This window comes from Elgaria multicarinata, chromosome 9 (assembly GCF_023053635.1).
Source record: "Elgaria multicarinata webbii isolate HBS135686 ecotype San Diego chromosome 9, rElgMul1.1.pri, whole genome shotgun sequence".
Lineage (NCBI taxonomy): Eukaryota > Metazoa > Chordata > Lepidosauria > Squamata > Anguidae > Elgaria > Elgaria multicarinata.
In genome coordinates, this window is record NC_086179.1 from 95,948,921 (window position 1) to 95,975,673 (window position 26,753).

General features: G+C 41.7%; 1 protein-coding gene across 1 annotated transcript in view; it reads right to left on the minus strand.

Moving 5' to 3' along the window:
- LRP6 (LDL receptor related protein 6) overlaps positions 1-20,593 on the minus strand; it is a 161,016-nt gene extending 140,423 nt beyond the window's left edge. Inside the window, exon 1 of the mRNA XM_063134374.1 lies at positions 20,139-20,593. Within this exon, the coding sequence (XP_062990444.1) occupies positions 20,139-20,193 (55 nt within the window). The 5' untranslated portion in view covers positions 20,194-20,593. The remainder of the gene's footprint in view (positions 1-20,138) is intronic.
- Between the last annotated feature and the right edge of the window lie 6,160 nt (positions 20,594-26,753).

A 26,753-nucleotide genomic window follows, 5' to 3' on the forward strand; every position in this document is an offset into this window, starting at 1 on the left:
CACTCTTTCCTCACTAGAAACAGCTATCTGTATCTCTGGTAGCAACAGTATAATTGATGAGAAACTGGCAGGAGGGAAATTTAGTTACAAGCAGGTCATGGCATCCAGGAGGCCCCAGTTAAGGCCATGGAAGGGGATCATATGGAGCCCCCAGGCTGTAGGCTGAGCACCCCTGAACTAAATGATCCTTGCGTAATATCCAATACAAAAGATATGCTTTAGATTACATAAAGGTTTTATTTAGTTACAAACCAGCATGCTCTAATTTTTAGAGCAGCCAGTTAGAGTTCAAGTCTTAGCAATGCAAGGGAGGGTGACAAAGTCAAAATTACTAAAGAGCTAAATTATTCATATTGTTCATAGTAAAGGCTTTTCTTTCTTTTTTTACTATACAGCAAACCCCAAACTCAACTTAAGTGCTTTGAGAGGTCCTGGGAGGTAGGGTGAGGGAAATGTAGTTAATATATATATATGTAAAAAGCAGTAGAGAAATGAGTACACGCCACCCGGTGGGGGGGAGCAGGGAAAACATGCCCTAACATGAAGGAGCTCATTTGCATACAGTGTTGTGCATGCAGCAGTCTCTGGCTGCAGAAGGAGGAGCTGAACTTTGACATTGTTAGTGTTGGAGGTGGTTCCTGGTTTGGGCCTGCTGAATCAGCTCTCTTTGCGGCGCACCCCAGTTCCGGTTGCTGCCTACCATCCACCTTATTTCATGCCTGGAGGATCCCTATTCATTCACTGTCTCCTGGGCTTGTGAATAAAGCTAAAGGACACAGGCTTCCATCGGCCTACCGATGTATATTTCAAATTGAGAAACTTAATTTAAATCATGATTTAAACTGCTGTGATTTAGATCAATCCACCAGTGGTCAGCTGTGTCCTGTCAGAGCTTCGTTTGGGTTTTTTTCCATTCAGTTCCAACTGTCATCCCATCTGCTTTATTGTTCTCAGTTCCCAAAGAGGGAGGGGGGATTTAGGAGAAACCAACTTTTACTACCATTTTACACATGATTTATTGCAACTGATTCTGTTCAATTTCATTCCATACATTTATTTATTTATTACATTTTTATGCCGCCCAATAGCCAAAGCTCTCTGGGCGGTTCACAAGGATTAAAACCATAATAAAACAACCAACAGGTTAAAAGCACAAATACAAAGGACAATTCATTTATGTCCACATAATTCGTATGAATACCTTCCCCTAGAAACGCAAAAATGCCCCCAATTTGCTACTTGCAACACTTCTGGTGAGTTTGTTGAATGTTTTCCCGTTCATCTGAAAACCTAACATTTGTTTTGACATGCCAAGCAATGTGAAGCAAATGTGCCTTTCCTTCTTCTTAAAAGATTTAGGATCCAGGTAGAAAAGAATCTAGCTTCCATGCTGCTGCAGCAATTCAGATGTATTGAGAATCCCAATTTAGGTGACAATGGCTACTTGCTTCCTCGATCTTTGCACTCCTGGTCCAAAGCAATTTAGGATGAAAGTGTATTTCTAATTAGCATGAGAGAGATGAAGAGAATGTGTTATGGCAGGTTTGCCAAGTGTTTTCTTTTCAAAGCTTGTTCCCAGCCCTTGTGTGCACAGATATTCTAAAATGTTTTTGTACTCAAAAACCTGCTTCATTTAACATTAAAGTTAAGCTGAGAGCACAGGATACATCCTGGTTATTGAAAAGGGAGTAACCTGGAACACAGATTTCTCAGGAGATATTTTAAAATATAACACACACTCTTAATTATACACTCTGCCTAAAATTCTTGCAGGGATCCCAGCTTCAGTAACACTGGCTAATTTAATAAGATGTCTGCAAAAACCAAAATGGCAAACTAGTACACTTTTGCAAAAACTGCTATCAAAAAGTATAATTATTTTTCTTTGTACTCATAGAACAAACTTCATTCTGCGAATCAGTTCTGCTTCTGCTTGTTTATTTAAAACATTTCTATGCTACTCTTTAGTATAACAAAACTCCCAGGGCAGTTTACAGCAGTCATAGAAAAAAATCATTTTTAAACAGTTAAAGCACTGAAGCATAATATAAAATACCTAAAAGCACAAAACAAGCTGAAATCTAGAGCTGGCAAACTTCTCAACTTACTGTCTGTTATTTAACCACAGCCTGTTATCAAATATTTTGTAAAGCCAAGAATGCCACTGTGTAGGTGGCATAATACTTCCATGATTATGACATTTGCTTGCTAAAATAGGAGTGAGGGCTGCTTGGCCCCACAATCAGCTAGGGTCAAACCTAGCAACATAGCAAAGCTTCTCCTACAAACCACCTGCTGCAACCACAAGTATCTCCAAACAAGAGCAAAAACATTCATCAGCTGCAAAAGTCACTGCCTAGACCACCCATTATTCCAACTTGCTTGCCACAAGAAACAGAAAGTACACCCTCTGTCTGATGTAGATGTCTTCTCTGTAAATCTTCAGGGGCTGATTGGACTCAAAATTATCAAAACAATGAGTTTTCAAATAATGTAAGGAGGCTGACATAAAACATGAGCTAATGTTGAACAAGGCATTGCCTTGGCTGATTAACAAACCATCATTTGTTGTTACATGCACAAGCCAACACAAACCTTGGGCTTGAGTACTCCCACTCCTGTTCACATGTAATGAGAGGAGATTTAAAGCTTCTATGAATGGTTAGCCAAAAAAAAAAAAAAATAGAACTAGGTCTCTACAAGCCTGGAAAAAGGGAAGGCCTTTGACTGGCACTAAAAAGATAATAATGTAGGCTATGCATACATCCTAGGAAGGAACAATGAAAAGACACGGCTGATGTCACAACTTGGCTGTAGGAGGAGATGGATGGTGAAATATTCCCTTTCTACACAGAGGGAATATTTGTCCTTCAGCATACAACAAAAATTGGAGTGGAGGTTAATACATTAATGTGTGCTTATGTTAGATTTGCCTGGAGACTTCTGAGAATTTAATTTGTTATTCTTTTAATGTGTTACATTTATATTCTGACTTTCCTCCAGGGAGCCCAAGGCGGCATACAGGATCCTCCCCCTCCTCTCTATTGTTTATCCCCACAACAACCATGTGAGGAAGGTTCAGCTGAGAGTCAATGATTATCCCAAAGTCACCCTGGAAGCTTCATGGCCAGGTGGGGGCTAGAACCCGGGTCTCCTCAGTCCTAGTCCAACACTCTAAACACTACATCAGACTGACTTTCCTGTTTTAAGACTAAAAGTCTATGTTAAGTCACTAAGCTACAATTCATCAAAGTACAAATGACTGAAATAGTGGGACGATTGTCTCCTCCTGTGCAGTTTCATCCTAAATACAGGACTGTACTTAATCACTGTAGTCACTTATGTAAAACCTAGAGTGTCATCCAGACACATTCATTCATTAGTTTATTATATTTCTATACTGCCCAATAGCCAAAGTCTCTCCAGGTGTTTACAAAGATTAAAACCTTAAATATTCAATATTATACATAAAACCATTTACATACAAACATATAAACAACACACAATTTTAACTGTCAATAATAAGAAATCCCAAGACCCAAGTAAAAATGTTATCATATGGTGCTAAATGCATGAGAGTAGAGAAAGGTCTTAACCTACCGCTGAACAGATGACAATGTTGGAGCCAGGCAGGCCTCACTGGAGATAATCAGTGGGTCACCATTAGGAATGCCCTCTCCCTTGCTGCCACCTTCTGAACTTCCCTCAGAGGAGACAATCAGAAGAGGGCCTCAGTTGATGAGTGTAGTATACAGGTAGGTTCATGACAGGAGAAGCATTCTGTCAATACTGCAGCCCAAGCTGTATAAGGCTTTATCAGTCAAAACCAGTGCTTTGAATCAGGTTTGGAAATGTATGGGCAGCCAGTACAAGCTGTCCAGAACTGATGTTATATGTTCGGACCTTCTAATCCCCATTATCAATCTTGCTGCTGCATTTTGCACAACCTGCACCTTCTGAACCAACTTCAAAGACAGCCCCTTGTAGGGTGCATTGCAGCAATCTAAACTGGAAGTTACCAGAGCATAGACCATTGAACCATGTCTTGATAGGAGCATAGGCGGGCCACCAACCAAAGTTCATAGAAGGCACGAGCCACTGAGGCCACATGAAGCCTCCAACGACAAAGATGGCTCCAAGAGAACCCGCAAGCTAAGAACTTGCTCCTTCATGGAACATGCAATCCCATCCAGAACAGACTAAGCACTCTCCATCCAGTCAGAAAAAACACCCACTTAACAGCCTCTCCATCTTGTCTGGATTGAGCTTCAGTTTATTAACACTCATCCAGTCCATTGTCATAGCCATGCACCAATCTAGCACATCCACAGCCTAACCTACTGAAGATGTAAAGGAGAAATAGGGCTGCATGTCATCAGCAAAAAGGTGACAATGCACTCCAAAACTCCAGATGACACACAAAATGGTTTCATGTAGATGTAAAATAGCATGGGGGCAAAAACAACCCCTGGAGGATCCATGGGGCAGAGCAATATTTCCCAAGCATCTTATTCTGGAGCCAACCATCCCAATAAGAATGAAACCACAGTAATGCTGTATCTTCCATTCCCAACTCACACAATTGTCCCAGAAGGATACCATGGTTAATTATATCAAGAGTAATGGGGAGATCAAGGAAAATCAATGAAGTTACACTCCCCCTCATCCCAACACAGATCATCATACAGGATTACGAAGGCTATTTCCATGCCAAATCCCAGCCCGAACCCCAACTGAGATGGGTCCAGAGCATCAACTCTCATCCAAGAGCATATGGAGCTGGCTGGTAACCACCAGCTCAAGGACCTTGCCCAGGAAAGCAGCCTAAAGTTGTTGAGATCTTCCAGGTTCAGGGAAGATTTCTTCAGGAGTGGTCTCACTACTGCCTCTTTCAGGTGGCCCGGGACCACTCCCTCCCAAAAGGAGGCATTGATCACCTCTCTGGCCCAGCAGGCTATTCACCCCCTGCCAGCTTTTATAAGCCAAGAGGGACAAGGATCCAATACGGAAGTGATTGCACCAGCCCGTCCAAGCACCTTGTCAATGTCCTTGTGTTTCAATGTCCTTGTGTTTCAATGTCCTTGAAACACATAGAAGAAAACTGAACATGACTATGGATGGGTAGGAGTATTTAAAAAAGGAAATTTTAAAGGCACAGTTACAAATAATTCCAACAAGGAGAAAAGATAGAAGACAACAAAGGAAACCAATGTGGCTCCACAAAAAGCTTAGAGATGACCTGAAAACAAAAAGGGATACATATAGGAAGTGGAAGGAAGGCCAGGCTACAAAAGAAGAGTACAGACAGGTGGCACAGAAGTGCCGAAATGACGTCAGGAAGGCTAAAGCTAAGAATGAGCTGAGATTAGCGAGGGATGCTAAAAGCAATAAAAAGGCTTTCTTCAGATACGTGAGTAGTAAAAGATAGAGGAAAGAAATGTTGGTTCAACGGCTTAATGAGGTTGGCAAATTGATAACAGATGACAAAGAAAAGGCTGAAGTGCTCAATTCCTACTTTGCCTCAGTCTTCTCCCAAAAGCAGGTCTATGACCCCCCTGGAAAAAGAGAAGCAGAAGTTGAGGGGGCAGGATTGCAGTTTGAGATTGATAAACAAATGGTCAAAGAACACCTAATTTCCTTGAATGAGTTCAAATCTCCAGGGCCCGATGAACTGCATCCTAGAGTAATGAAGGAGCTAGCGGAAGAACTCTCAGAACCTTTGTCTATTATCTTTGCAAAATCATGGAAGATGGGTGATGTGCCGGACGACTGGAGGAGGGCTAACGTTGTCCCTATCTTCGAAAAGGGCAAAAAGGAGGAACCTGGGAACTACAGACCAGTCAGCCTGACATCCATCCCTGGGAAAATTCTGGAGCAGATTATAAAGAAGTCAATATGTAAACACCTTGAAATCAATGCAGTGATTACTAGAAGCCAACATGGATTTGTCAGGAACAAATCCTGTCAAACTAATTTGATCTCATTTTTTGATAGGATAATCTCCCTTGTGGACTGTGGGAATGCTGGGACGTCATATATTTTGACTTCAGCAAAGCTTTTGACAAAATGCCCCATGATATTCTGATTAACAAACTAGCTAAAAGTGGGGTAGATGGAACAACTATTAGGTGGATTCACAGTTGGCTACAGAATCGGACTCAAAGAGTACTTATCAATGGAACCTTCTCAAACTGGGGAGAGGCAACGAGTGGGGTACCGCAGGGATCAGTCCTGGGCCCAGTGCTCTTCAACATTTTTATTAATGATTTGGACGAGGAGGTGCAGGGAACGCTGATCAAATTTGCAGATGACACAAAATTGGGTGGGATAGCTAATACCCTGGAAGACAGAAACAAACTTCAAAGTGATCTTGATAGGCTGGAGTGCTGGGCTGAAAAAAACAGAATGAAATTTAATAGGGATAAACCAAAGGCATAGTTACAAGATGGGGGATACTTAGCTCAGCAAGGAACTTGGAATTGTTGTAGATCGCAAGCTGAATATGAGCCAACAGTGCGATATGGCTGCAAGAAAGGCAAATGCTATTTTGGGCTGCATTAATAGAAGTATAGCTTCCAAATCACGTGAGGTACTGGTTCCTCTCTATTCAGCCCTGGTTAGGCCTCATCTAGAGTATTGCGTCCAGTTCTGGGCTCCACAATACAAGAAGGACGCAGACAAGCTGGAGCGTGTTCAGAGGAGGGCAACCTGGATGATCAGGGGTCTGGAAACAAAGCTCTATGAAGAGAGACTGAAAGAACAGGGCATGTTTAGCCTGGAGAAGAGAAGATTGAGGGGAGACATGATAGCACTCTTCAAATACTTAAAAGGTTGTCACACAGAGGAGGGCCAGGATCTCTTCTCGATCTTCCTAGAGTGCAGGACACGGAATAACGGGCTCAAGTTAAAGGAAGCCAGATTCCAGCTGGACATCAGGAAAAACTTCCTGACTTTTAGAGCAGTACGACAATGGAATCAGATACCTAGGGAGGTTGTGGGCTCTCCCACACTAGAGGCCTTCAAGAGGCAGCTGGACAACCATCTGTCAGGGATGCTTTAGGGTGGATTCCTGCATTGAGCAGGGGGTTGGACTCGATGGCCTTGTAGGCCCCTTCCAACTCTGCTATTCTATGATTCTATGGTTCTATGATCCTCTGGATACCTAAAGTGATTTTATTGTGGGAGTGCAAATGTATCATAGTAGGCCTCTGACTAATCTGAAAAGCTCCACTGGGCAGTACATAGAGGATTCAACAGGGGCGGAGGCATTGTTTCTTTGCTGCCTTCACTGCCGCTGAATATACCTGACCATAAGCACACACCAGGGGTTGATTGATTCTACTGAGGAATTTTTCTCCACCTGCACTCAAGCCTTCTTCACTCCAAAACATTGTGCTTTAGAATGAAATAAGCAACAACAAAAAGCAGGTCCCTGTCCTAAGGAGCTTACAATCTAAATTTCAAAAATGCAGGAGACGATGAAGGGAATGGCGGGGAGCAAGAAGCAAGGACAAGAAGGGATGAGTGTGGGGAAATGCAATTACATGTACTTGTGCTTTGTTTTACTGTGAAGTTAAGGCAGAGGTAATATTTGAATGGGAGAGAGACCAGATAGCAGTTCTAAGACAGCTTCAGATGTAAGTGCCAGAAAGAGAGAATGAGAGGAGTCAGTTAAAGGAAAGCACCCTTCAGGTACCGTATACATAGAGGTTCCGTTTTTAAGTCATAGTAAACCAGAATGTTTTTGAATTCTGGCTTATCGTGGATAGACAAGCATGCTGGTGCACGCTGTGCGATCGCTCCCATTTGACTGCTCCTGCCTGCAGCAGTGGCTAAATATGCCAGGGAATCTCTGTCCATGGTTTTTTTTAGCGTGATGCCCAAACTGGGAACCCTGGCTTGTTACTCTCTTCATAAGCCAGAGTCAAAAGGCAAGAACAAGCCCTGGCTTATTAGGAGAGCAACAAGCCAGAGTTCCTGGTTTGAACATCACGCTAAACAAACCACAAATGGAGAATACCTGGCTTGTTTAGCTGCTCCTGCTGCCAGGAAGGGGAAGTGGGAGTGATCAAGCAATGCAGATCAGCATGCTTGCTCATTCACGGTAAGTTAGAATTTCCAGAAATATCTGGCTTACCGTGACGGCTGAAAGCAGACCAGGGAACATTAATAGAAACAACAAAATAAATTAGTCCATGAAAGTGTACACCATAAGAAGAGGGTTCATTTTTAAGTTGCTGTTTTTGCTGCAACAGACTATCCCTTTGGAAAGTGTATTAACTAAACTTTAAACTCAGAAAAGATTCAGCTAAGTGTGATATGAAGCAAATGGTGGGTCCATTCTGATTATATACTTAACTCAGTATTTTGCTTTTACAGTAATTTCCATCAAGATTTCAAAAACGTGTAGTATTTCAGTAATTCTTACTATATACTGTGAGAAACAGCATGCATCCACAAGAGGTAGCTGCTACCTACAATCTGCATTATTTATTCCCTCCCCCCATAAGCTTCTACTGGAATCAGTCAATTTTGCTGTCTCTGCATTGGGTGTGACTGGATCAACTGTTCCCAATGCAAACAGGGCAACAGAATGACCTGCCCTCACAAGGAAATGCCCACTTCACAGGATTGCCATCTTCTACTCAGAAGCCATGCTCAAAATAGCTGACTCATGGAGAAACATGAGATAGTTCCTTTGAAAGATAATACTTTTTACACTTACATATACTAAAAAAAAAACTTTTTACTTATTTATGTTGGGATTAATATCCTGCCTTTTACAAATGGCTTAAGAGGCTAAGAAGAATAAAATGAAGCAAACATGGGCTGTATGCATCAGATGATAGTGATGCTGTTGCGCATGTGAGGCATGTGCGAATCCAGTGAGGGCCTGTTCAAACATCACACTAAGCCACCATAGTTAAGGGATTTGGCCTAACTATGGTGGCATAATGTGTCGGGGTGGGGGGAGAAAACCATAACAGTTAAGGATCCACCTCGGGTAACCATCCTACTGCAGAAGGGTTATAGGGCCCGGGTGACTTACCATAACATGAGGCGGGCTTCCCAGTGTGTAGAACAGGCTCTGGGAGGTTTCAAGGCTGCAACCACAGAGTCCAATGGCAAGAGCAACTGCCACATTCAGTGATGCTCTTGCTGCTGCAGACTTTCTCTATAGACGGAGAGGCCCTGGAGAGGCTCGGTAAACCATGTGGAAGTATGCACCCTAACTATGGACGGAGGGGTGGATAACAGAACCATGCAGTGACACGTGATTTCGCAGTCATGTGGTGGGCCCACCTGCAATGGTTCCGCTAACCCCTCTCTGTAGTTCCCCCAACCACCACTTCTCCATGTGCATGTAAATGAGGCCTGAATATGGGTTAGGCAAGAGTTAAACAACCTTTGTATAACCCATAGTCTGTTTTAGGGTTATGTGATGGTTGTTTATCATTGCATAACCCATGGTCACCAGGTTTATACAATATGTCAATCCATGAGCAGGGATTGCATATGCAAAATAGGACCTGCCAGCAGCACAGCTCATCATGGGTTAAATAATGCAAGCCATGCCATTTAAACCTGGTCACAAAGCAGATAAAAAGCAAAACATTATCAATAATGAGGTAACAAACTAAAAGCTTTAAATCAACCAATTCTCATAAAAAATATCATGGATCACAAAAAACAATCAAATGCCATTAAAAGTCTCAAATAACAGGCTGAACTTCATCTAGCACCTAAAAGATAATGATGATGCAAGGAGACCATGCTTAAAGAAGGAGTTCCATAACTGTGTACCAACCACTGAGAAGGCCTCCCTTCTATAGCTGCCCACTTAACTTCAGAAGGTGGGGACACCAGTAAAGATTTTAAATGACAGGCAGACTTGTATGGATACCCTGCAAATACCCAGGTCCCAGGTCATTTGGGCCTTTAAATAGCAGAGCTGGGTCAAGGAACAGCCTCAGACTGCAAACCTGTTTCTTAAGAGAGAATGCAACCCTGTCTAGAGCCAAAGGAATACCACTTCCCTGGTAATAATTCATTCACATCCATTTGCTTATCTTGATTGAGCTTCATTTTGTTAGATGTCAATCAGACTCCACACACCTTATTCATATTTGCACCTGGGTCTGATTTAAAGGAGAAGTAAAGCTGGATGTCATCACTGGATGTCAGCAACCACTACAAAACCCCCAATGACATCTCCCAGTGGTTTTATGTAGATATTAATGGCACGGGGACAACACAGAGCCTTGTGAAATATCATAGCATCATGCCAAACTACAGGCCCTACACCTCCACCTTTTGGAACTGGCCCACCATGTACAACTGGAACCACAGCAAAATAGTGACCCCAACCCAGAAAGGAATACAAAAGGTGGTAACAAAAATGAATGAGAGGTCCAAGAGGATCAAAAAGAACTCACTCCCCCACCACTCTGTCCTTGCAGGTTACCAACTAGGACAATCAAAGCAGCAAAACTGGGTCAGAAATGGGTCCAGAAAATCACTATCATCCATGACTGTGTGAAGCTGGATAGCCACCACTCATTCAAGCACCACACCACACCAAAAAAGGAGACTTGCTACTGACTAGCAATTAACTAGATAATTCGGGTGCATGGTGACAGAGACCGAGTCTGAAACCTTCCACATTCAAAACACATATTCTAGCACTACAATATGAACGTTAAGAGCAAATTATCATAAGTTCCGGAACCTCCAAGATTCACATAAGAAAAGATCACCTTGCCAGATTAGATCAAGGGTTCATCAAATCCAGCATTCTGCCTAAAATCCACAGAACCATGAATCCAAGGAAGATTTAGGCTGCAATCTTATACGCACTTACAGTACATGAGAATAAGCCCCAATGCACTCAGTGGGGCTTACTTGTAAGTAGACATATGCAGTTAGTCTTGTTTTTTTCCAACAAGACCCCTGCATGCTGCATAGCAAATTGCTTTCAATATAAAGCGAATTTACACAAATAGTTTATGATACAAAATGGCAGTCAGCTGTTTAAAGTTCCACTGGGCTGGACCTTTAGAGTGAACCTAAGCAGCTCTTTGGATCCCAGCAAGATCATCCCCTTGTTTTCAGCTTTTAATTATCAAAGCCATACTGCCTCTGAAAGTGGAGGTTCCCAATAATTCTGACTTCAAAAAATTATCTAATCCTGTACATTTTTAAGCCATCTAAGCTAGTTGTGGCCCATCACCAAAACTTGTGGCACATATGTGCACAATTACATGCATATCATATATTATACAGCTGTGAAAATAAACACCCAAGGTACTTCAAAGATATAACACCAATTTGTGAAGCAGAGACAGTCATACTTTACTTCAAGTGCACATGATTGCATTAAAAAATGTTCAGTGTACAATATACATTTTGGAGCAAACCTGCTGTTATTGATGTGATGTATGCAATAAAACCATATGCCTTTAGCTAGTATCATGAAGGAAACATATTGTGAGCATATTACTAATGGTGACATAAATGTGCCCTGACTCTCAAGGAAACCAACTGGGCACCACACTTCAAGAAGGATGCAGACAAGCTGGAGGGGGGGTCAGAGGAGGGCAATGAGGATGAACAGGGGTCCGGAAACAAAGCCCTATGAGGAGAGACTGAAAGAACTGGGCATGTTTAGCCTGGAGAAGACTGAGGGGAGACATGATAGCACTCTTCAAGTATTTGAAAGGTCATCACACAGATGAGGGCCAGGACTTCTTCTTGATCATCCCAGAGTGCAAGATACAGAATAAGTGTCTCAAGTTACAGGAAGCCAGATTTCGGCTGGACATCAGGAAAAACTTCCTGACAGTAACAGCAGTACAACAATGGAACCAATTATCTAGGGAGGTCATAGGCTCTCCCATACTAGAGGCATTCAAGAGGCAACTGGACAGTCATCTGTCAGGTATGCTTTAATGTGGATTCCTGCATTGAGCAGGGGGTTGGACTTGATGGCCTTATAGGCCCCTTTCAGCTCAACTTTTTTATAATTCTATGATCAGTGTGGAATATAAAGAAAGGCAGGAAGGTGTTGTGTTGGGCAGAAAGATCGGAGACATAAAAAAGGAAGTGTCCTCAAAATAGAATTCAATATCCTGATGATGAAAAAGCAAAGGAAGATTTGTATATACAGATGATATTCAAACTTCTGTTTTTGCTCCTCATAGAATATATGGAGCATCTATTCATAAAAATTAAAACAGACAGTATGCACAAGTTTCAAGCATGCTACATCAATGCAATTCTCAACAATGGAAACCCATATGACCCCGCCCAGTCTCCAAGAGATATCAACAGAAACACTACCCTGAGTATCTCTGCCTTTTGAGGTGAATGGGTGGCGACCAGAGAGGGCCTTTCTGATGGAAGCATGCAGCCTGTGGAAAACTTAAGCTGGTACCTACTTTGCTAACTTTTAGTCACTACGTAAAACCAACTTATTCTCTCAAGGTTTTAATTAGATGATACATTTTGCTACTTTGGCTGTCTTGCTTTGACTGACATTTCTGCTTTTATTCTTTATTCCATGACTATTTTATTAAGATTTTATGAGGTTTTATTTTTAACTTAATACGTTCTCATTTTTGTTGTTAGCTGTTTCAGAATTTATTATGATGAAGATCAGGATAAACTTTTTTTTAATAAAGTAGAAGTAAATAATGTGAAATAGCATAATGTACTTCTTAGTTCTGCATTAAAACCCACCTTAGGCCAGTATTAACCTCAGACAGACAGGATGAAAAATGGAGCTTCCTCTGTTTGCACAGCGAACAGCCCAGAGAGCTTCAGCTATTGGGCTGTATAGAAATGCAATTAATAACAACATTAAAAAGTCAGTATTGGATATATTGCATAGATATCGTAATACTTTGTTGTAATATGTTAGTTATATAGCAGTGTTTGTTCCATTTTAATTTTGTTATGGCTTTTGGCAGAGACAATTAAAAGTAAAGCGCACTGAGCTTCCTCTCCAGTAACTGGACATCCAAGCAAGGCATGAACACAATACTAGCTATTATTTATTTATTTTTAAAATGTGTAGCCTAATTACTTTTCATTTCTGCCTATTTTTTCTATAAAGCATTTACATCGGAGAGCCATTTATGTAAAAAGCATTTCTGGTTTCTTCCAGGCCTGGCCTGGCATCGCAGCTGCACTGCTCATAGCAATAATGCCACACTGGGATATTCCATAAATATTTGATAGTCCCTTGATGCATGCTTTGCGTGAGCAACATTTTTAAGAGGGGAGAAAAGGTGAAGACGAGTTCTCCAGAGTCTGGCCATGAATTCCAGCTGTAAAGCCTTCAATGTTGGGATTTATTTCATTCCCTACCCCACACTTGCTTGCAGAAACTTCTTTTTTAGGGAGCTTCCTCATTAGGGAAGAATTCTCTAATATAAATTAATTAAATAATATAAAATAATTGCTATGGGACTTTAGAGGACTTAAGGGAAATCACCTTATTATAGTTATATTCTATCAGGCCACAGTAAGGAAGTCTGAGTGTTAAGATTGTTTTTTTAAAAAATACAAATAAGCCTTTGTACACAGTTATCATACAGTTCACTCACTAGAAAGCCAAGATTGGGCTCCCTTTTAAGTATACATTCTGTGGCAACTCCAGGTTTGTTATAGTGTAACCATTATGTTATAATGTATGAAATAGCACATAGGCCCAAGAACATGGCTTTTTAAGAAAACCAAGTAAATTTCCCCAACTGCCAACCGATAAAAAGAAATCTTCCTCCTAGTATTATTCTTGGACTTCTTTTTTGTTTATTTATCACCTAGCAAGCATCTAGCTTCATCCTGTGTTCGTGGAAGTTAATCTGTGTCCCATCCGGCATATTTGAAAAACAGGCAGAAGGGAGAGGGGTGCAGCTTAAGGTTGAGAGAGAGATAGTCAGGGGATATCTAAGCACCTTAAATTAGTTTAAGTCCCCAGGTCAGATGGATTGCAACCTAAGGTGTTGAAAGAGAGCCTCCATCTATTATCTATGAGAAATTCTGAAGAACAAGTAAAGTATCAAAGGCCTGAAGGAGAGCAAATGTCCTCATCTTCAAAAAGGACAAGAATGAAAGATCCAGAAAATTATAGACCAGTAGGCCTGACATCAGTAGCTAGGAAGATTCAAGAGCATTTTATAAAGTGCTAGATGTTTAGGCAATTTGACACTAATGCAGTGATCACTGCAAGTCATCATGGATTTGTCCAGAACAAGTTCTGACTAACTAAACTTATTTTTTGATTGGTTAACTTCCTTAGCAGATCATGGAAATGCTGTGGACAGAATATATCTTGACTTCAGCAAAGCTTTTAACAAAGTGCCCATGATGTTCAAATTAGCAAATCAGTTAAGTGTGAGCTATATGGCACTAGTATTAGGTGGATCCACAGCTGGCTGGATAACAGTACTCAAAGGGTACTCATCAATGGAAGACAGAAATGAAATTCAAAACGATCTTGACAGAAGACAGAGACAAATATAAAGTTCTATATTTAAGGAAAAGAAATCAAATGCACAGGTATAAGATGGGAGATACCTGGTTTGGCAATAGTATGTTACATATGAAAAGGAATTTGGGTGAGATGGCTAATATCTTAAAAGACAGAAACAAAATCCAAAATTATCTTAATAGCTTAGAAAATTGGGCAAATAATGCAATGAAATTTAACAGAGAAAAGTGCAACGTTCTTCATTTAGGAAAAAGATATCAAATGCATTGGTTTAAGATGGGGGATAAATGGATTGGCAATAGTAGGTGTGAAAAGGATCTTGGAGTTGTAGATGATCCCAAGCTGAATATAAGTGAGCAACGTGATGTGGCTGCCAAAAAGGCAAATGAAATTTGCTTCAATAGAAGTATGGTTTCAAAGGAATAGTTTGAAGCAATAGCTCCACTCTACTCTGTGCTGGTCAGACCTCACCTCAAACGCCATGTTCAGTGCTGGACATCACATTTTACGAACAGTTCAGATAAACGACATAAACATACACATAAACATACAATAAATAAGACAAACATCCTAACAGGCAGAGCAGTCAGGCAATGGAACTTACTGCCTAGGGAGGTGGTGGGCTCCCAGTTACTGAAGGAATCCAAGCAAAGACTGGACAGCCATCTGTCAGGGATGACCTAAATGGCCATTTACAACTTTATGATACTCTTTCCAACTCTATGATTCAATATAGGAACAATCTTATATTGTTCCATGAGGCTTAGACCCAAACTACATGTTACTCTGAACATGTAGTTAGTAGCTACGTCTGTTTTCTATCTTAAAGTAAATGCAGGGAGCCTGACCCAGACTAGCACCTTAACTTTGGTGGGGGGGAAGGGAATCATTTTTTGATGTTTTGTTTTAATGGGTCATTTATTGCCAATGAAAGAGCCTCGTGTGGCGCAGAGCGGTAAAGCAGCAGTTTCTGCAGCTGAAACTCTCCCCATGGCCTGAGTTCGATCCCAGCAGAAGCTGGTTTCAGGCAGCCGGCTTGGGTCGGCTCTGCCTTCCATCCTCCCGAGGTCGGTAAAATGAGTACCCAGTTAGCTGGGGGAAAGGTAATAATGGCCGGGGAAGGCAACGGCAAACCACCCCGCTATAAGGCCTGCCAAGAAAACGTCAGCGAAAGCTGGCATCCCTCCAAGAGTCAGTAATGACTCAGTGCTTGCACGAGAGGTTCCTTTCCTTTTCCTTATTGCCAATGAAAAATTACAAGCATGGGGCTCTTGATACAGGCTTCATCAGAAGGCAAAGGGTTATAGCCCCCTACTACCACCACCCAATGATATGCTCCCAATATGGATCAGGGTCCCTGCACTTACTTTAGGAAAGAAAGAAAGAGTCACAGCTTGGTAGCTAGATCTTCAAAGTAACATGTAGCTTGGCCCTCCAAGTAACTATGGGAAGAATTTTAAAAAATGGACAACTTGAAGACTAACATATAAGTTTTGATGAACAGTAGATGAACAGTCCACAAAAGCTTATGTCACAACAACACATCTTTTAAGTTTTCAATATACCACCAGACAGCTTTTGCTGCTACAACTACTCTTGAATTTAAGCCAAAATCTGCATACTGAAGCCTTGAGAGTAAGTTTCATGGAACTTTGTGGAGCTTACCTCCAAGTAAACCATCAAAAGAATTTGTCTCACAAAGAGCATTCTAATCTATTTTCTGATGTTTGGAGTCTGGGAAAATACATTGTTCAAATGGACCTCAATTAAAAAGCTTGACTGTCTAAGAAACTTGTTCTTGGTTGATATTTATTTATTATTTATTTATTTTATTTATTTATTACATTTCTATACTGCCCAATAGCCAAAGCTATTATATTTAAATATGATAAGTACATATTTAAAATAAGTAATGGCTAAATTACTAGCATTGCTTTTGAAACAGCAATTCTCTAGTTAATTTTTCAAGACTGTAAAAACTAGTATGCTGCAAAAGAATTCAACAACCTGGCATGAATATTTATTACTTTTGTATCTAGCCTTTCGTCTAAGGAGCTCACTCCCTCACTCCAATTTTACATCCCAAACCCTAATCCTGTGATGTGGGGTTAGTCTAAGGTTACCAGTCCAAGGTTAACCAGTGAACTTCATGGCCAATCCAGTCTGGAATCCAGTCTGTCCAGTCTAATTTCAATGCTCTATCCACTACACCACATTGATTATTTAGATCTACATGCTCTTCATATTATACAATTTATTATAATATGCAAACTAAAAGGTAACTAGTATAGTGGATTTCTGCTCATATGAGACTGTTATCTCTTCTCCTCGTCCTACAGCTCCCTGTGGCTTCTCAAAATCTGCTCTGTAGGGTCCCTAAACCCTTCAGAGCAAATTTTGAGGCCAACAAGGGTCTGCAGAGGAGAGAGAAATTGTAGCTCTCTCCTTTCCATTGACAGGTGCTCTGTTAGCAAGAGGAACTAACTGTATTCCACCCAGAGCCAGGTATTTAGTAACCTAAAAACTTCTATCCTTAAATTCCCTGTAATCTAAAGTCCCAATCTACATCACATGAGTTATTTTTATTAAAAAGAAATGAAATAGGGCACCTTATAATCAGAGTTCAACTTTTCCTACTTCTTATCCTCACCTAATCTCACATCTAGATCCAATAGAAATAGTGGGACAGTAATATACAGAATTTCTCCAGATCAAAAACTGATCAGCAAGACTAAGTGAACTCTGAAGAGAAAAGGGTCAGAATCCTGCAGAAAACCATCCTGCTTAACCTCGATTGAAATGAATGGGAGCTATACAAGAGCAATAATGGAGTTCTTACACAGTTCCCATTAATTTCAGTAAGAGTTCCATAGGAGAACAACAGAGCAATCTTAAATGTGTGTGTGCAGGATGAGTCATTTCATCTTTTTGCCAGATCTCTACTTTTTTTAAAAAATTGTCTCATTGAACACAATGGGAGGGAAAATAACTACAGCAGCTTGAGTCAGGCTGTGGACCTGATCTGAGAGCATGTCAGGAGAGTGACAAGGTTTTAGATCCAGGGGAGCCATGGCCAACACCAATATATTCCAATTTGGGCACAATTGCCAGTAGGAACAACACCAACAGTACTCCTATAGCTGTTGAGATTTCCACAGGCGTACTGGGTACTTCAAGGGAAGCCCATTCTTAGGGCTTTTCCACCCATCCCTTCTTCCAGCCTTCAGTGCAGGTTAGGATGTCTTTCCTTATTTCCCAATTTCAGTGGGCTTTCAGGGGGGAAAGCTAACATGTTTTTGCACAGTTGCCACTCATTTCAACCATGCCTGCACATGAAGCCTTACCTTTTCCTTTCAATAAAAGGACACAAAGAAGAACTGTTCTCTTGTGCAGCTCCCATTAATTCCAATGAGGCATATACAACATAACTTACAGGTGGGTTGTTCACAATTATTCTGTTTTGGAAGCAAGGTTTTATCTTTGACACTAATATGGAAGAAAAGAGAAATAAAAATCTAAGACTGCCCAACCATCTTTAGAAACATTTTCCCTACAAGGCTTCAGGAGGTGTAAGAAAATTCACAGAAATATGGAAGTACAGTATGACAGTAGGAAAAAGAAGAATTTCTTCCATGGCCCTACTGACTTCTGTACTCTTTCCTCAGATGTAACTTTGGCCAAGATATTTGGTTATGGAACATAGCAGAACTAGATTAAATTTTAAGTAAGAAAAAAGTTAAACCAAATGTTACTTTTGTTCCTCTGAAAATCAGAGATCCAATTAAATCAACTTTCCTTCCACAAGTGGAATATTCTGTATTACATCATGCATTTAAACATGTATACTACTTTCCTTGGGAGGATGCAATGTGGCAAACAGATGCCTAGAGCGTAGAATAGAAGAATGTTTTTATCCTGAGATTATCAATCAAGTGGCTTTCTAGGGCTCCCTCCAACCCAGTTCAACTCCCCTACATTTTCATCAAAACCAATCAATGTTGGCAGAGGATTATTTTCTTAAATCAAGACAGGATTCCTTTGTGCACATAAACACAAGAAGCAGTCGTCTCCTTCCACAACAGTGAAAATAGTTGTGAACAAGTACTTCTTCCAAACAGTATTTGAAACAGTTACAATAAATCGGCTGTACAGTATCTGAAGACTCCACTATCAACAGATACAGGAAATGGGGGGGGGGGGAATAATTAACTGAAGTATTGAAGAAACAGACTATTACATCCTACTTTTATTTTTGGCTTGCATTGACAAGTATATAACCATTTACTCTAATCAGGCCTCTGAAACTAAATTCAAACTTTCCTTAAAGTTGATGGAACCTTTTCTTCTTGCACAAAATGAAATTATGTTCGCGCATATAAATGAAATTTTATAATATATACATAGTTTGCCCAGTGTCTGTGTGTGCATAATACACAAAAAATATTGCTTGCATGCAGTTCTTGGCTGAAAACTTGATTATTTACTACCCTGTTATTTATTGTTTCTTCAACGTAAGCATAGTTAGGATCAAACTGTCAATCTCACTTGTTTCACTCATCAGAACTTCTGCCCCAAAAGAAATGTACTTAGGAGTGGAATCAAAGTGACCCCATTCAGACAACATGCTAAGCCATGGTGGTTAAGCTTTTTGAGCTAAACATTATGACTTAGCGTAGCACGTTGTGTGATCCAATCCTAACCATGGTGGCTACATAACCACGTTTTAAACATGTTCACTAAACATTTATTGCAAAAGGGTTAGTGGCCTAACCATGGCTTTGCATGTTGTCTGAACAGGCCCAGTAGGTCAACTTTTCCAAATTGCAGTCTGAATGGCCTCTCACACACAATTGCAGCGGACTAAATCCTATTGAACTCAGTGGGACTTGTTTCAGTGTAAATATAGTGGATCATCTCCAGTTACAATGCAAAGCATGCTTATTTTCTTCATTACAACTTCCAGACTCATCTTCACCCTGTTTACTCATGTAAATTTCAATGTGGATTACTTCCAAGTAAATAGATTTAGGATTGGAAACTAAAACAAATGAACAATTCCAAGGCTGTTATCCTGAATATGCTTAGTTAGGAGACCTCACCGATATTAATAGTAAACAGGCATCGGATTGGGCTGGGTTTTTTTTATTATTATTATTTGGCGGGGGGGGGGGGAATGGGGGAATGGGAAACAAATTTCTTTAAGATTCATTCCGGGCAATAATTTTAGAAAGTTCAGATTCCTCAAGTATCACAAAAACTGATAAAAATGGGGAATATATTTTTTTGGGGGGGGGAATTAAAACTCTCTATGAAATCAAACTGTGTAAGGCTACATTTCGACACACACGCATATTTGAACTGGCAGGCTCTGCACTTTGCAAAATCCTGGCAGCCGGCCTCAATGCTCAGGGATTTGGGAAAGTTCCTGAAAGCAAAGCCTGGAGGAGGGAGGGAAGGGGGGGAGGAGAACTTCTGCCCCCCTTCCAGCGGGCCCCTCTTCTCCCCTCCCCAGCAGCCCAGCCAGGCCTTTGCCTTTCTCTCCCCTCTCACCCCACAGATGCGTACACACACAACATGTGGGGCAGCCCCATTTCTTTAAGCTCTCCCAAGAACTTTTGGCCTCCTTGTCGGGCCTCTTTCTCACCTCTCGTCAGGGAACATAAACCGCAGACCAGGAGGCTCCTGAGGACGGCGCCCATCTTCTCTTCTCTGGCTCCTACCAGCGCGGAGGAGCAGGAGGAGAAGAAGGAGGTGGTGGTGGTGGTGGTGGTAGCAGTAGTAGTATCAGCAGCGGCAGCAGCAGCGGCGGGGAAGAAGGAGGCTGAGGAGAGCAGCAGCACCTCTGCCGCCCTCTCATACTTTCGGGAGAGAGGAGGGGGTAGGGGAGAGAAAGAAGCAATCCCAAAAATAAAATAAAAATTCAGAGGCGACTTGGAGGAAGCTGCCGCAAAATGTTTCTTTCCTCTTTGCTTTGTTGCTGCTATTTTTAGGGCTCCTCGCCAAGGCAAAAAAAGGAGGGGAGGTAAATACGGCCCTCCATTCCTGCCGCCTCCTCCTCAATTGAAAAGGCGGCGGCGGCGGCGGCGGCTGCTCAGGCAATTCCTCCCCAACTCCTTCCTTCCTTCCTCCTCCGACAATCCGACAACCTCTTCCTCCTCCTCCTCTTCCTCCTCCTCTTTGGGAGGCTGAGAGAGAGGCGAGGCGCAGGGACACATCCCTCCTCCTCCTCCTCCTCCTCCTCCTCCTGCCTCCCCGCCCGGATTCCCGAATGCAATATCTATCTATCTATCTCCTTCTACCGCCTCCTCCTACGGCCAGTATATCCACACATGCATGGACAAAAAGAGAAAGAAAGAAAGAGGGAGAAAGGCGCCCCCTGTTCTTTCAGCGGCTGCTTTCCCCCTTTCTGCTCAAAGCAGGAGGAACTCCCAAACACTGTGGGAAAGGGTCCTGATCCTCCTCCGCCGCCGCCGCTGCCCCCTCCTCCTCCTCCTCCTCCTCCGCTTTCTCCGCCATGCACACCTTCCCCAGGGAAAGAGAGAACAACAGCCCCTGCCGCATTCCTGAGGGACTCCTTTACCTCCCTCTCTTTCTTTAATAAAGTGATCAGGTCCTCGGCAGCATAACACCCTGGACCTGAGAATTGTTGGAACTACTTCCAGGGACACACACACACAACACACGCACAGAGCAAGAGCAGCACAAAGGAGGCTGAACAGCAGCAGCGGCCTCGTCCAGGTGAACGTGCAGCCCTGGCTCAACGCTGCGAAGGGAGAGGCGAGAGAAATGTGTTTATATTTTGTGTGTGTGTGTGTGGTTGTTTAATACCCGGCTTTACATTAAGATATTAACTATATGCACAAGTCCTCCGCAGAGGCAGGCAGCTTGACAGGAGCACAAGGGGCTTACATAATTTAACATAACACGAATCTATAACTAATCAACACATTTGCCGTCTTGCGTAGGAATTTTGGCCAGCCGCTGTGGAATCCTTTGTTTCTTTTGTCCTTCAAGAGAATGCTTTAAAGCATATCCCTACTAATTTCCAAATGAGATAAAACGTATGTTTTTAGAGGGGCAGGTAACCCCTAAGCGGAGAGCCAGAATGGGCTGTGGTTCTCACTCCCTGCTGGGAATTGCTGCCCGTGCTGTGTAAGTTAAAATGGTGTTAAGCCAGTGGTCTGGGCAGTGTTTGGTTCAACTCCAGGTTCTGCCACGCAGTCGTCAAGCGAGCACTCTCCTCCAAGTACAAGAATACTGGCTGACTTTGCAGAGTTGTTGTAAGCACTACAGGGTTCATGTATGTCAATCTGTAAACACTATATAAATGCTAAGTTTTCTTCCTATTTTTCAAATCATAAAAGGGCAACAACACCTCATTCCAACTGGCAAACTGATTATCGTGTCTAATGGTGTGCATGATTTTTGAATTTGGTGGGACTTACTCGAAAGTAAATTGTTTAGGATTGCAGCATTATACAGTCAGCTGTTAATATCTAAAATGAAAGGGGCTGTTCTGGGGCTAGTGGGGAACCCTGCTATAAAATATTTTGTCATTTGGAATGAATACAATGCTTTTTAAGACAAGTAGCTTCCTCAGACGAGCATTACTGGGAACTCATGGAGTTTGCTCAGGTCCCTCTCATGACTTCATCTACCTCCCGCCCGTCTGGCCTTCCTTGCGCAACAAAAAATCCTCTCCCCCTTTTAAGTTCAATGGTGTTTTTTTAAATCGGAATTGCTGCTCTGTCCTGCTGTGTGCAGGAGAAGCAGCGCCATTAGAACAGCGGACTCAAGGGCCTCGTGCTCGTTCTGTACTTTTGAAAAGCAGAAGTAACTGAGGACTCATCTACACCAAGCAGATATTCCACTATGAAAGTGGTATAAGGCAGGAGCCACAATACTACTTTATAGAGGTATTGAACTGCACTGACAACTGTTGAGACCAGTGTTACATCCTGCTTGGTGTAGATGTGTCCTGGGCCCCAACAGTTGTCAGTGCACTTCAGTACCACTCTAAAGCAGTAGTGTAGATCCTGCAGTGCACTTCAATATCTCTATAAAGAAGTAGTGTGGCTCCTGCCTTTTATATACCGCTTTCATAGTGGAATATCCTGCTTGGTGTAGATGAGCCCTGAGAAACGAAAACACAGGCAGAGAAACGAGGTAGGGGGTGTGACGAAGCTTAGAGTTTTACTCACTCAAAATGTGTAGTGTGAAGATTCTTACGTAAGACAATCCTACAGCATTAGAAAACGTTAATGTCAGCAAATATACATATAAAACATTCAAATGCAAGGTTCATTTCTGCAGTTAGGTGCTACCATCTTCATACCACTATGCTGGCAGAGTTGCAAGCCCTTGAATTGCACACTGTCTGGTTCCTTTTGTCCCCAATGGATCAAATTACTTTTTGTAACATCCGTCTCTGCCAAAGTTTTTCTGGTCTTGTTTCCCTGCAAAAATATGGAAAGCAAACACCGACATACTGTATCTCATTCCAAAAATGGTTGTAATTGAATCTTCAGTTGTCAATAGCAATCTAACAATTAAAGCTGTAATATGTAGATTTTGTCACAGCAGTTTTCAGCAGTTTCCTCAATTCCATATTCCTCCTAGTTCCATCGAGAGAAAACTCTTTGTTTTTAAAACTGACTTGCAGAAAGAAGCCTTCCAGGGCTACAAGGGTGTTGCTGTGGCTTTGGAAGTCTTTGGACCTAGACCTGTGCTCAAGCTAGGTATTCATAAACAAACAGCATTTAAAACACACACACCACAGTATCTATAATATTCTCTTTCTTCCAAAAGAAACAGCCTGTACAGTTGTTTTAGAATTTCTCTTGACTAGGAAAAACTGACCATGCCAGTTCTTGATCTGCAGATATTAGGAGGTGATTAACAAGGAATAAATAAATGCATAGCACATATGTATTTACTTTAGCATGTACAAGGAACTTCTCATATATCTTCTCAGTAATCCTTACAACCATGTAATAACCAATGTAATTATCCCATAGTAATATTAATTTTAGCCTTAGCTCTGCAGCATCATTTGCTATATGCTTGGGGCATTTAATTTGTAATATCTGCATTGCAGTAGTTCTTTGAATGGGATTGACAAGCCAGGGAAGAGTAATGGAGGTCAGATACTTAAAACCTATCCCATTTCTGGCTCTCTTTGCAGCCATAGTAACCTCAGGTGTCCTATCAATGTGCCATCACCTCTGATGATACTGCTGCTAAATACAAAGTTGGCCTACAATAACACAACTACCATCTATGACTTGATTATGGATAACAATGCTGACCTGGTCTATGTTACTGTAATTATTAGTGGGGAGGAGTTGATCTCTTTCAAGGGTCAGGAAGAGGTTGTTGTAAGAACTCCCGTCATATCTTCCACAGCTACTGTCTAATTTGGCTCCAATTTTGATCTTCTTTAACTCCAGAGGATGGTGACCCGGGTACGTGCACCACTCTGATGGCTGGGGATCCCTCTTCTAACCCTTATATTGAATTTACAGTTCAACAGCGTTCAACTGCAAATGCCCCAGCAACAGGAAGCACCTTCCTTTTCTATGTTGTCAGCATACTGTCTTTCCAGGTTTTGCTGTTTCCTGTAACCTTCTTGCAGGTCCGCAGCATTTTATCACAAGCTCGCCAACTGTCCAGTACATGTTGTTACACATTCAGCCTTTGACATTCCTCTCAGGTACTGTAATTGTTCTAAGATTTTGGGAATCCCACGCTGTCCCTCCTTAGCTCACAGCCTACTGGAACCCACAATCTCCCATACCTCTCAAGCACATTCGCTGCACTACATTTGTATCTAGTATTGGGCAACTGAAACAATTTAGAGATTCTGCTGGAGTGTCAAAAACGTGCTGCTCAACAGTTTCTCTTCCTGAGTTGATGGACATTGTCTTGAGGAACCCAAGGTCTACCATCTGGGAAAACTTCAACATCCATGCCAAGACGACCTTGTCTGGTTCAGCTCAGGACCATGACAATCATGCCCCAAAATGTAATCACCCCAACACACATCATATCCTTGATGTGGTGCCTTTAATGGGCAGTGTGAGGGATTTCTCTGTGTCATACTGAGATTTCTCTGTGTCATACTGAGATCGCTGCCTGGTGAGGAGATATAGACTTGCAGCTGCATCTTTCCTCTGAAAGGGTGGTGGTTCTATTGGAATGTTCTGCCCCTGGATGCTGATAGAATCTAAGGGAGTCTAGAGAATCCTTGGGGAGTTACCTTTTGGAACTCCTGCCCAAATCTTAGTCACTCTGTCGGATGTGTAAATGACCAAGCCAGTATTAGGGATCCCAAAGCCACCATAATTTTGGTTAAAAATAGATTTGGACTGAATCTTTGCCAATGGCGCTCCTCTTTAAAGTTTCCACTTCCCAATACATTAGACTCACTTCTAAACCACCTCTCTTGAACCCAGATCTGATGGCTCACATGGGAATTTACGGAGTGAGTACTTCCGATGTCAAACAGTGCTTCTCCCTGTATGGAACCCAGCTCTGGGATTCAGTGGGCACTTTACAAGGGCTGGTAAACTGTTCTCTCTCTAGGTGTACAAGGCCTTTCTAAGCAAACACATCAATTAAGACAATTCAGTAGGAAAGCAAAATGGCAACTGTGGCCCAGGTAACATGGTCTTGATGCCAAAGGAGAATAGAGAATTGTACTAGTAAAGAGTCATAAAGCACAATAATAGAAGACTACTGAATCCTGGGTTTTTCTCAGAGTTGAGACTCGCTAGTCAAAAAGTTCATGCACTATTGGTAAGTTGTGGCCAAAGGAGATATTATGGCAGAAGATCTTTATTTTATTTAATGTAGCACCATCAGTGTCTGTAGCACTTTACACATTATAATAGGAAAGGTCCCTACCTCCAAGGAATTTACAGTAAAATTTGACAGAGTAAGGGGAGGAAAAGGGAACTAGAGGTAAACAGAGAAACAGTATGTGGTTGTTTAAATGACATAGAGCTCCATCAGTTGACCATTTTATTGCACACTTCTTACTGGGCACTCATGGATTTTGTGGGACCCCCTCATGACGTCATCTACCTCCCACCCCTTCTTGCCTTCTTCGTGCCATAAAACAAACTCCAGTACATCCGACTTAAAATAAGAATGGAAATCGCTGCTATCTCTTGCTCTGTGCAGGAGAAGCAGCGGGATCAAAATGGCCACATGCACATTGTTTACTTCCTCTTTCAAAAGAGGGAGTAATGAGGGTTGAACGTGCTAGCAGAGAAGTGACGGTAAGCAGGCACGATTTTCCCCTGTGTGATGACACTCAGTTAGTTGCAGTCTGCACAAATCACCTATAAAACTGGAGTGGTAAACTTACATTTAAGAGCAAAAAAGGAACAGGGCTGAGGGGTACTGAGCCCTCTTACCACCCAGGGCTTATTATTATTATTTATTTATATAGCACCATTAATGTACATGGTGCTGTACAGAGTAAAACAATAAATAGCAAGACCCTGCCGCATAGGCTTCCATTCTAATAAAATCATAATAAAGCAATAAGGAGGGTAAGAGAATGCACCAAACAGGCAGTATAAAAGTCAGAACAATTCAAGTTTTAAAAGCTTTAGGAAAAAGAAAAGTTTTTAGCTGAGCTTTAAAAGCTGCCATTGTACTTGTAGTTCTCAAATGTTCTGGAAGAGCGTTCCAGGCGTAAGGGGCTTCCTTCTCCATGGTTTGTCTCCATTGTGGTCTGCTAACCTCCATATCTGAATGTGACTCCATCTGTGGAGAAAGATTCTGAGACAATGTTGCTGGGGAGGGTTCAGTGCCTCTCATCCAAACTTTCCTTTTGCACTTAAAATCAACCCTCTCCAACCCCATGCACACTGTATACTTGGGCTAGACCCACACTTACAAGAAATGTCTGCCAACTCCACCAAGGAGTTTCTGACTTAAGGAACCCCAAGTCTGAAAGGCCGTCCTCAATGTAAGTAACCCATCTATCATCCTAGAAGACAACTTATTTGATACATGTTTAAAATGTATTATTCATTATGATTAGTGCTTAACATTATACCTTCTTGGCCAAGAAAGGCTCCTAAGGCATCTGTTAACTTCATTTATAAACCCATGTTCACCCACAAGGTAGCTAACAGTATTAAATAAATGAAGAAAAAACATAATAAAACAACAAATACATGGAAATCTCACACATTTCTAATCTCACACAGCAAGAAGGCCAAGATACGATCCCCTGTCACTCTTA